This window comes from Gossypium arboreum, chromosome 12 (assembly GCF_025698485.1).
Source record: "Gossypium arboreum isolate Shixiya-1 chromosome 12, ASM2569848v2, whole genome shotgun sequence".
Classification (NCBI taxonomy): Eukaryota; Viridiplantae; Streptophyta; class Magnoliopsida; order Malvales; family Malvaceae; genus Gossypium; species Gossypium arboreum.
Window position 1 is genome coordinate 104,397,884 of NC_069081.1, and position 12,569 is coordinate 104,410,452.

Here is a 12,569-nt window from a genome sequence, read left to right on the forward strand (position 1 = left end):
GCTGAAGTTATAAGTCTTATCTCTCTGAAGTTGCAGTAGAGCAGACTGAAAATAGAGAATCTTATTTCCCTAAAGTTGCAATGGAATAGATTAAAAGTATATATTACAGATCTTATCTCTCTAAAGTTGCAGTAAGCAGATCATAGTAGATCTTATCTCCCTGAAGTTACAATAGAGTAGGTTGAAGTTATAAGTCTTATCTCCCTGAAGTTACAATGGAGCAGACTGAAGATAGCGAATTATATTTCCCTGAAGTTGCAGTGGAACAGATTGAAGTTATAAATTACAGATCTTATCTCTCTAAAGTTGTAGTAGAGCAGATCATAGGAAACCTTATCTCCCTGAAGTTGCAATGGAGCAAGTTGAAGTTATAAGTCTTATCTACTTCAAGTTGCAGTGTAGCAGACTGAAGATATCGAATCATATTTCCCTTAAGTTGCAGTGGAATAGATTGAAGCTATAAATTACAAATCTTATCTCTCTGAAATTACAGTAGAGTAGATCATAGGAAACCTTATCTCCCTGAAGTTGCAGAAGAGCAGATCATAGCAAACCTTATCTCCCTGAAGTTGAAATGGAGCAGGTTGAAGTTAGAAGTCTTATCTCCATGAAGTTGCCGTGGAGCAGATTAAAGCCACAAACCTTATCTCCTTGAAATTGCAGTGGAGCAAGTTGAAGTTACAAGTCTTATCTCCCTGAAGTGGCATCGGAGCATATTAAAGCGAACTAATCCAATATCTCTGAAGTTGCAGTAGGTTGGATTAAGTCCACCATAGTAGGTCTTATCTCCCTGAAGCTGCAGCAGAATAGACTAAAACCACAACTCTTATATCTTTGAAGTTACAGTGGAGCAGATTGAAGCTACAAGTCTTATCTCTCTGCAGTCGAGTGGATCAAAGCAACAAGATGAGGTGGACTGGAACGAAGCCACTTGGGAAAAAGAAGCACCAATGAAGTCAAGGCTCGATAAGACCAGACAAAATTGACCCTTTTAAAGTCTTTACTCTATTTCCGTTACATGACAATGAGCAAAGAGGGCAGTTGTTGTGGGCCAATTCTGCCCGGGCCCATAAGAAAATAAAACAAAAAAAAATCAAACAGCCCAATTTACCAGGCCTTTGATCCAAAATACAAAAAAAACCCTAGTGGCCCAATATGGCCCAATATGGCCCAATATGGCTCAAAAACTAAACATTTTCAGCAAAAGGAAAAAGGGGTAGAAACCCTAATCCCACTTGCTAGCCGCCCTTAGCCTTTTTTGCCACCTTGTGCCTTCTGACCCCCTCAACCATCGCCTGCAAGAAAAAAAGAAAAAGGACAGCAAAGAACACGTAAGAAACGCAAGAACAGTAGAAAATAATATTAAAAAAAAGTATAAAATGGCTGTAAAAGCCATAGAAGAGATTTGTAAAAGAGGAGGATTTTTTTGAATACAAAAAAAAATAGAGAAAGAAACAAGGAAGTTTCGAAAAAAAACAAAGGTGGTTCTATTTTATTTTTATTTTTCTTCTTTCTTTTTATGAATTTTCTTCTCTCTTTTATATATATAATATAAAAATAGAAGAAGAAAAACTCACCTTTTTATCTTCCCACCCGTGGTAGCATGTGAAATCTTTGGCGATTAGCGATGGCGCGACAATGTTCACCGAGGCTCCCACTAGAAATCGGGCTAAGAGAGGGGGGAGAGACAGCATTTTCGGATTTTTTTTGGAAGAGGGGGTTAAAATGATTTTTTTTAAAGAATTTTGGCTTTTATAAGGTGTCAAAACGACGTCGTTTTGGCAACTCCCTCAAGCACTAAAACGACGTCGTTTTGACTCTAGGATCCACGTTTTGAGCCGACCCGCCAGGGGGGATCTGTGCTTTTTTACGTTTGGGTTAATTGCGCTGCAAGTCCTTCCGCTTTTTTATGGTTTTGCAATTAAGTTTTTTTATATTTTTAATTTTTACCCTATGTTTTATTGCGATTCCAATTTAGTCCCTCTTTATGCCATGCGTTTTCGAGGAGAAGAAAAAATTGCCCTTTTAGTCCCTCCTTATTAATCGCACGTTCAATGTGGTCCTTTTCTCTTTTATTTATTTCAGATTTGCCCTCGAACTTCTATTTTAAGTTCAATTTAGTCCTTTTAGTTATTTTTGCTAAATTATTATTATTATTTTTATTACCATTATGATAATTATTATTATTATTATTATTATTATTATTATTATTATTTTACTATTATCATTATTATTACTACTATTATTATTGCTATTATTTTTATTATTATTGCTATTATAATTATATTTTCTTTTGTGTTTATTTACTTATTATTTACTTATTAATTAATTTATTATTACTATTATTATTTTTCTTTTTGTATTTATTTACTTATTATTATTCTTTAAATACACTATATTTTATCATTACTTTTTATCATTTTATTGTTTATTTATTTATATCCTTTTATACAATTTCAAACTTTAAATTATTTATTATTTGTAGCATTATTATTAATATTATTGTCATTATTATCAATATTATTATTATTTTAAAACTATTTTGCATAATATTTATTTATTTCTTTGTTTACTATTAGGTTTTGTTAATTTTAAATTTTTTATCTTACTTATTATTTTTCTTTTTAAATAGCTTGTTCGTTTTATTTTATTTTATTTTTGCTCTTCTTATTGTCATTTATATTATCGCCTTTATTATCATTCTATTATGCATATTAGTACTGTGGTTTATCATTACTATTTTTACTACAAATTTGTGTTACATTTTACCCGATACATTAAAAATGTTGTTTTAAATAAGCAATATTTCGCATTTTGAAATTTGAAAAGTTGTTCCCTAAATTACGGGATTTTGATTTTCTCGATAAATCCGAACCAAATGAACATTTTAAAAATTTTTAATATTCTTAGGAATTAAGAAAAGATCGTGTTCTAACTTACGGAATATTATTTCTTTCTAAAACCGAGATAGTCAAATTTCTTTTAAAATAAATAAATTTTCAGGGTTTATTCTCATTTCGAGGATTTAAAACATTGTGTCCTAACTTACGGGACGTAATTTTTTTCGATTAATGTGAAATTTGCCCTTTTCTCGAAAAATTTTCAGTTAAATAACTTTTTAACAAATGATCATATTTTTAATTGCTTCAAAGTTCTCAATGTTTGACACTAAGACATTAATTAATCAATTAGGTACCACTTTTGAGCGTATCGAGGGTTCTATTCCTTCCTCGTGCGTAACCGACTCCCGAACCCATCTTTCTGAATTTTGTAGACCAATAAGCGTTGTTTTAATAAATTAAAACCGTTTATTAAAAACAATCATTTTACGAGGTGACCCGATCACACCTCATCAAAAGGATTGGTGCCGACTCCCAGGTTCATGTTCGTTTTCAAAATCAAAGTTGACCTTTTTCAAAAAAATGGTTTCGACAACTTATCTAAACTTAATTTGGAGAAAGAAATTTTCTAGGTTATAACTTTTATAAAAAATTATAAATTATTTAAAACTTTCATAATACTTCTTATAAATAATATATATTTTGCCATAACTTTTAAAAGTTTTTTTTTTACAAATAAGTTATAATAAAAAACTATAACGCTTTTTTTAACGAATAAGCATATAATTATTATAACATATAGCATGGACAAATAAATAAGTTACGTCAAAACTTTTGGTCATAATTTTTATTAATAAACATATTATAAAACTTTTATAACATGTAAAGTATTTTTGTTATCAAACAGTTCAGCTATAATTTAAAAATTTAGGATTTAAATAATATATATTTTATAACTTTATAAAATATACAAATTATTTTTATAATTTAATTTTTTAGGATTTATAATATAATAAATATTTGACCATAACCATCCCAAACACTCATACATATTTATACTTATAATATAAAAATTATAACTTAAATTTATATAAAAATAATTTTAAAATTAAATTTGGTTGTAATTACTTGCATAATTATTTTCATTCTCACACTCTCTTAAGAATTAAATAATTTAATTAGGATACTTTAATTATACTTAATTCGATGAGAACCATTGATTATAATGATTACTCAAATATATTACATCTAAATCTAATTACTAGATAAATTTTTAAACCAACATCTAAAATTTTTAATAGTATGAGAAGTAAATTAACAGTAAGATAAACGGTGTAGGGATGTTAACCCTGAATAAAGCGAACTTACATGAGTGGTCGGGCCCTTATCTTTTGAGGAAATTTATGTCGGGTGTATTAATTATTGGAAATATAAAATCTCCATAAATAATATCTGAGGTTATATGAATTAAGTTTGGGATGAGATTAAACTTTATAAAAGGAAATCAATGATAAAAAAAAGAAGAAAAATGAGAAAAAGACAAAAAGGGAAAGTTAGTCAATGATGGTTAATAAAGGAAAGAAACAAAATGAATAAACTTATTTCCGAATATTATTTAGAATAAATCGAGAATTTGATCAACTATTTAGTTTATGATTCCATGCAGATTTAAACAAGGAATGAGTAATTTAGACCTTAAAGCCTTAATGTTGCCTAATTTAGATATATAGATGTTACACTATTTGATGACGTTTTGATATTATCCTAAAAGTTTTCAAGTGGGGATATATAAAGACGTTGGTTGAATAAGCTTAAAACTAATTTTGTAAATTAATTGAATTTGTTGGTAGAATGTTTGGATGTGATGCTTAGAGTGATTCATAGGAATATATTGAAGATTATTGGTGGAGGTTATGGAAGTTTTTTAAAAGACGAGTTTAATGTGAGCCCTTTTAAATATATGTCATTTTCTATAAGGTTGGCAGTAAAGTTATGAGTATTCTGTTAAGATGTGATTTGATGGTAAATTAGATAATATTGTATAGATCTAATAGTAAAATTATAAAGAGAATTTAGATGTGATAAAAAAGACTTTCACATGAGTCCTAATTAAACTCATTTCTAGATCATAATATGATAGTAGCGAGGATATTCTAAAAGAAGTAATTAGGTATAAAATAATTAAAACTCAAAAATTCATTTTCTTTGCATTATGAAAACAATTCCGTTAGACAACACAACATAAAATTATAATTTTTTTTAAGTTTAAAAATATTTCCAAAGTACAAATACAATTACACGTTGGAGCACTCATAAAGTGTAGAATCAAACTATTATAGAATAAACGGATTAATAAGTGTAAAATTAAACAATTACAACATAAAAAGGTTAATAAATAAAATAATCTACACTAGAACTGATTAATTGAACTAAAACCAACATAAATTAACAATATATTGCAGGACTCAAAGACCCACACATTACACATAATGAACCTCGAACTTGGATATTCAAAACATAAAATCTCTATCTTTATTAATTATGCCGAGACTTCATTGATAACTATAAATGTAATTGATACATGTGAATGTTCATAATTTTCATCCGTAAAACACCTAACTCATAATTTAACCAAAATTCACTTTAAAATAAAATAAAATATATAGAATTAATTTAAACCACTTGCCTTAATCTCTATTGGTAAGAATTAAATGTAATAAATGAAAATAAAATCACGTTTTTTCTTACTGTAGATACGGTGGGTTGAATTAGGCTGAAATCTAACCTTTTTTGTATTAAAAGGCTAGGGTTTAGGGAATTTAAGACAGCCTTAACTTTAAAAAACCAACCAACCTCAACAAGACAGCTAAGTGAAAGTAAACTCCATAAACCTTGGAAGATCAAAATCGACTGTCAAGATCAACTCTGCTTAAATTTAAACACGTGGGCTAATGCTTTCAATTACTTCCCTCAAAAATCGTGATATAATATATAATATTTTGATTATTTAAAATTGAAAGGAATATTATAAATAATCGAATTGAATTTATTGATTTAGTTCGGTTTAAGTATTTTGAAGCTTAAAAATCATTATTTTAAATATTTTACTAATTTAGAAATAAAAAATTATTTGAATAATGTATAAAAATATTAACTCATATATAAAAATAAATTAAATATAATTATAAATAAAAAACCAATAAACTAAATATAATTAACAAAACAAGACTGAATCCAGGTCAAATTGATTTCAATTTTGTTTAAAGTACGCCGTCGTGTGTCTTTGCTAACGTACGCCTTCCTCTCGGGGTTACTTTTTTACAAAATTGCAGGTTTTTGGAGCATCGTGTCGGGGTGTGTCTGATTCCGATTCAAGAATTATTATAATAATATTATTATTGTGATTTCTTATTTGTAAAAATTTTTAATTCTTGAGATATTTTATTATATTTACCTTAATAAGAGTGGGAGGATTCAGGAAGTCTAAAGATTCTATTCTTTTACTATATAAATAGAGTTTTTTTTTTCTTTTATCAATCCATTTTTCATATACTGTTGCAGAAAAACAAAAAGCCTTGTTTGTTAAACAGAGAATCAAAAGTGAGAGAGACGAAGTTTGGTTAGTCCCACAGCACAAATTTCTCAAACAAAGTTATAATGGGTATCCATTTTTTGCTTCTATCTCCTTTGGGTTTTTCTCTTCTTTTTTTCAGAGCGTTGGTTTTGTTTTTGTTAATACTGAAAATTTTTAAAGTTTTTAGATCCAGAGTCTTATGCTATGAAATTTGCTTTATCCTCTAGTAAGTTTTTTTTTTTTTTTTAAAGAAGTTTTTCTGTGGATTTGATTTGGTAGGTTTATTTTCTCTACTTGTATGTTTTTACACCAATTGACAAACACATAGAGAACTACATTTCCGGAGGGGGTTTCGGCTATGTTTAATGACTTTTCCAAGTCTTGAATGGCCTTTTCTTTGGTATGGTATAAGTCAATATTCTGTTTCTTCTTTTGGAGTCTTCTTAATTGCTCTACTTTTTTTTTTTCTCTGCTTAAAAGTTTCAAGTTTTTAAGTCTCATCTCTCCTCTTTTTACTTCAAATATATGTGTTTCCAAGAGTCCTTGTTTAGGTCTTACCACCCAAGGTTCTGCATAGGCTTTGGTTTTGCTCTTATTTCGAACTTCTATCCTTAGTTTCTGTCATTGACTGAATCTTTGTTTCTTTTTTCTAGAGATGAATATGAGCTTTTCTCGTGACATGGATGATGAATATGAGAAATTCATTAGAAGAATGAATCCACCCAGGTAACCACAAGCTCTTCTTTATGCTACTTTCATTACAATTATTGAGATGGAATAAAAAAAACTGCAGTATTACTCACTTACCTTTCTTGTCAGAGTTGTGATTGATAATGAATCCTGCAAAAATGCAACTGTGATAAGGGTATGTATGACCCTCTTGATTTTTATTTCAATTTTTTTTTTTTTGTATCTTCTGGTTCTTATTAGATTTTCTAATGCAGGTTGATAGTGCAAACAGACATGGAATCCTTCTTGAAGTTGTACAAATCCTTACTGATATTAATCTTATTATTACTAAAGCTTACATATCTTCTGATGGCAATTGGTTCATGGATGGTAAGATACCCTGTCCCCTTTTTAATTATAAAGTTGTCTACCAAGTACAAATTTGATTCTCAGTTTTTTTTTTAAAACCAGTTTTTAATGTTACTGATCAAGACGGAAACAAGATCCTAGATGAAGGGATTCTAGATTATATAAGGAAGGTAAGCAGTACAAGTTTTAATTGATTTGCCTTTTTTACCTCTTAATTTTCTTGGTTTTTTGTACATTCATATGTTATTTTGGTTGGGTCTTCAGTCTCTAGGACCAGAATCTTGTTTCATGCCTTCAATAAGATCAGTTGGGATGAAGCAATCAATGGATCACACTGCGATCGAGTTAACAGGAAGTGACAGACCAGGATTGCTGTCTGAAGTGAGTGCTGTCCTAAGGCATCTTAAATGCAATGTAGTAAATGCTGAAGTTTGGACACATAACACTCGTGCTGCCGCTGTGATGCAAGTGACTGATGAGGAAACAGAAACTGCAATTTCTGACCCGGAAAGGCTATCCAGGATAAAGTCACTTCTTTGCAATGTACTGAAGGGAAGCAACAAATCAAGTTTAGCCAAAACCGTTGTCTCTCATTCAGTCACACATACCGAGAGAAGGCTTCACCAGATGATGTTTGCTGATAGGGATTATGAACGAACGGGGGGCGATGTCTTGGACGACAGACAAAGGCCAAATGTTGATGTTGTTAATTGGCATGATAAGGACTATTCAGTGGTTACCATTGGGTGTAAAGATAGGCCGAAACTTCTCTTCGATACTGTTTGCACCTTGACAGATATGGACTATGTAGTATTTCACGCAAATATTGATACTTTGGGGCCAGATTCTTATCAGGTAATGCCATTCTTTTTTTCTTTTTTTTCCTCTCTTTCACATAGCAGTTTCTCATATGAGTTCTGGGACTAAAACTATATTCTGTTCGTAGGAATATTACATTCGACATTTAGACGGATCCCCAGTGAAATCTGATGCAGAGAGACAAAGGGTAACTCAATGTCTTGAAGCAGCAATCGAGAGAAGAGTATCTGAGGTGAGTAAATTAATCTTTTCATGACATCAAAGTATCACCTTTTTCTTCATATGTTTTATGCAGTATTTATTTCTATAAAATAACATACAATTTGTTAGGAATCATTTTCCATGTGTTTGTACTATCCTAGGGCTTGTGAATAAATTAATCTTATAGTGTGGAATTTGTTTGCAGTTAATGGTCCCTCTTTCAAATTTAACCATCTTAAGCTATTTAAATAATTTGGTACAGATATTGACACAAATTGTTTATAAAACATAAATCCATACATATTGTAATATAATAATAAGTAGTCATAATCAAAACATTATAGCAGTCCAGTCTAGCAGACCCTCCAGTCAAAGATCTCTAGCTGCTCCATTGTTGACTCTTTTGTCAAATTATGTTATCTCATTATCTAGCTAGCTGTCTCCATCTATATACTCCTACTCTTCATTTTTCTTGAATTACTCATGTCAAATGATGTGCCTGATTCATATCCGATATGTAAATTAGAGGACTCCTTTCATTAAAATTTGCATTGCTCATAAACTTGCCTCTAATCCAGGGTTTGAAGCTAGAGCTTTGCACAACAGACAGAGTGGGATTGCTGTCTGATGTAACTCGGATCTTCCGAGAGAACAGCCTGACAGTCACCCGAGCAGAAGTGACAACAAAAGCAGGCAAAGCTGTGAACACGTTCTATGTTCGTGACGCATCAGGCTATCCTGTAGATGTTAAGACCATAGATTCTATCAGACAAGTTCTTGGCCAGACCATTCTAAAAGTTAAAGGTAACCCTGACGACAGTAAACCAGTTTCCCAGGAATCTCCAACCAGGTTCCTTTTCGGTGGTCTCTTCAAATCAAAATCTTTTGTCAACTTCAGCTTGGTTAGGTCTTATTCTTAGGAATCTCTCTCTCTCTCTCTCTATATATATATATAGGTCCTTTGACGTGTAAATGAAAACCCACTTTGCTTTAGATGATGGATACCAGTTTAGATGTTGTGGAGTCTAAGAAATCATTTCTCAGTTCTGGTATTGGAAATTAAACCATAGAAATAGGAATGGAAGGACGTGTAAATATGGGAGCTCACCCTCTTTTTTTATTTTTTTATTTACTGTGTATTCAATCTATAGTTGGATCCACAAATGCTAAAAAATGAAACAATGACTTTCTGTACAAAACCCAAGTCTCTCAATTTTCATTGCTTTGATTATCTTTATTTTTATCTATATTAATGACGGATGCTGCCGTTGTTTTGACTGTAATTTTGGACTATTGTACATAGATTTGACCTATTATGTATATATATAACAGCAACTGGAAATTGAAAAAAAAAAAAAAGAGAGTAAAAGCAGGATTTCGAAATTAGTGAAGATCAGCCATTTAAATTAAATATATAGACAAACTGAAATAAATGTCAAGCATGAAAATGTTTAAATTAGAATAGTTAGAAGAGAAAATGAGGAGATGGGATCATTTAAAGTGGAGGGTGACTACTTAGGGTTTGACTGATGATCCCACCCACCACCAAATCAGCCATTAGACACGCAAATAAGGATGGCGGCTTTGGTGTTTGTTTTATATTCATTTCTAAAGTTTTCCATTTCCAACTTCTACCAAGTTTTCTATGTTAATCTTTTTAACGTTGTTTTCACTCCAAGAATGCAATTTTTTTTAAAGAAAGATTTTTTATATGTTTTTGGGAGATAGAATGCTAATTATTAACGTTCATCATTCTCATTTAAATAACTACATTATGTAACTCTTACTGTATGGGTGAGAAAAAATAGATTAGTTTTATAATATATATTTTAAGACCATGGTATTTTTACAAGTTATTTTTTGCCAATTTTTTTAAGTGGATGATTTTTTATAATTATCTTTTTTATATATGCTATTACTAAAATAAAATTGGATGCGGTTAATTTTAAATTATTTAAGAAAATAGACCCTTTTATTTGGATGAATTAAAACGTGCTATGTATGATACGCTTTTGAAAAACTCAATTTTAAATATGTTTTCTACTAACAAAGCATTTGACCTAGTATATTGGTTATATATGGAATTTGATTAGTGTGAGAATTTTATGTTTTATTTTTAATTCATGTTATTTTAAATATTTTTTATATTTTCACTTTTTAATTAATAGTTTTTATTTATATAGATAAAATAATAATTATATAATTATCTAATGAAAAACATTTTTAATATATATAGCATTATGTTAAATATATTTTAATTTTTTAAAATCAACTATTTATTTTGATATATTTTTCCTTGTATAATTCTTTTACTTTTAATTATTTTTTAATTAATAGCTTTTTATTTATATAGACAAAATAATAAATATGTAACTATATTATGAAAATATATTTTTCAATATAGCATTATATGTTAAATGTATTTTATTTTTAAAAACATCAACTATTTATGTTGATATGTTTTTCTTTTATAACTTAAAATTAATATTGAATATTAATTATGTACATAATTATTTTTGAGAATTTCATTTTATATAAAAAAGTCGGGCTTGATTGGATTTTGATTCAAAAGGAAAAAGAAAAAAAGTAGTATGGAGCTAAATCAACTCAAAAACACCTTTTAAAAGATTACATTGTACAATTAAAACATTTATTGTTTTATTTGATGTGTAGTCAATCACTTTTTACCCATTATTGATATCCTCAACATATTAAAACTTGTTGTTAATTCTCAGGAAATGTAAGAATTGATACATAAAATAAATTTTTATTTGATTGGTAATCATATAAAACATAAAATATTTTTATCATTTGAAAACACACACTAGAATAAGAGATAACAAATTATTTGTAGCATATTCGATTAAACGAGTGATTGATAATCATATTTGATTGTTATAGGAATACCATTTAATTGACTCGTGTCTGTTTGAATAACCTCGTTAATCCTATCTTTCTTTGATAAAATATATCAAAATATATAAGAAAAATATATCAAAATAAATAGTTCAGTTTTAAAAAATAAAATATACCATTAAGTGGTTAGTTGCAATGATAAGACACATTTAACATAGCGATACATATATTAAAATATATATTTTCATCATATAATTTCATATTTTTTATTTATATAAATAAAAATTAATAATTGAAAACACGAAATAAAAGTAAAAAATACAAGAAAAATATATCAACATAATTAGTTGATTTTAAAAGATAAAATATATTTAACATAATACTATATATATATAAAATATATATTTTCATCATATAATTACATATTTAATTTTTTGTCTATGCAAATAAAATATTATTAATTAAAAACATAAATTAAAAAGTATATAAAAAATCTTTATAACAACGTGAATTAAAAATAAAAACATAAAATACTTGAGAGAGGATTTGAACTTGAATCACATTAATAAAATATGACTTGGCTTTGTTAGCAAAAAACGTATTTTGTAAAAAATATGCCTTGCAAAATGCAATTTTGCCTCATTAACACAAAAATAATATATTTCCTTGAATAATTTTAATCTGATCTAAAATCTAATTTTTTTTGTACATTGAGTTGATGTGACAAAACATAACACTAAATTTAGTCAAACATTTTATAGAAAGAATATAGAATTAAAAAAAAAATATTAATGATTTTTCTAAAAAAAAAAAAAAACTAGTTTATTTGAATGGAAATAAGATACGATGGTGATATGGAATGAAGGAAACCCCGCCTATTCTTATGGTTGAAACATTTTGTTAGTTAGTAGCTGTGCATTTGATGTATTTATGGTGAATTAATTATAGATGGCAGCCATGTTGGAATTAGAGCAGTTGTTATTGGAGTCTCCAAACTTGAATCAATTTTCAAACTCATTCATTTCATGCTCCTTCTATGGTCCACTCATATCATCCTTTTTTTACCATTTGTGTTTAGCTTTTGCCTAATATTTCCAAATTATATTTTATGACTTGTATAAATGGAGGAGAAAATGATAATAGCATAATTTAAATCGATTGAATGAAAGCGTAATTAATATTTTTGTAATTATTAAAATTTTTAATTTTATAAACATGTTTGTATTATAACTTTATATAAT

The 12,569-nt window shown here is 28.5% G+C and overlaps 1 protein-coding gene across 2 annotated transcripts; it reads left to right on the top strand.

The window, feature by feature from the left end:
* The first annotated feature begins 6,083 nt into the window (after positions 1 to 6,083).
* LOC108477266 (ACT domain-containing protein ACR4) lies at positions 6,084 to 9,671 on the top strand. Of its 2 annotated transcripts, none has more exons than XM_017779764.2 (8): positions 6,084 to 6,501; positions 7,068 to 7,140; positions 7,234 to 7,279; positions 7,359 to 7,473; positions 7,555 to 7,622; positions 7,717 to 8,307; positions 8,399 to 8,503; positions 9,051 to 9,671. In XM_017779764.2, the coding sequence occupies exons 1-8, from the start codon at positions 6,498 to 6,500 to the stop codon at positions 9,390 to 9,392; spliced, it is 1,344 nt and encodes a 447-aa protein (XP_017635253.1). In that variant the 5' UTR covers positions 6,084 to 6,497; the 3' UTR covers positions 9,393 to 9,671. The 2 variants fall into 2 exon arrangements, with proteins under 2 accessions (XP_017635253.1, XP_017635255.1); XM_017779766.2 differs by lacking the exon at positions 6,084 to 6,501 and adding an exon at positions 6,838 to 6,980.
* The last annotated feature ends 2,898 nt before the right edge of the window (positions 9,672 to 12,569 follow it).

Excerpts from the sequence above, each read along its gene's own strand:
- LOC108477266 (XM_017779764.2), top strand. Across the intron at positions 7,141-7,233 it reads AGAAGAATGAATCCACCCAG|AGTTGTGATTGATAATGAAT; the intron begins GTAACCACAAGC and ends CTTTCTTGTCAG. Across the intron at positions 7,280-7,358 it reads AAAATGCAACTGTGATAAGG|GTTGATAGTGCAAACAGACA; the intron begins GTATGTATGACC and ends TTTCTAATGCAG.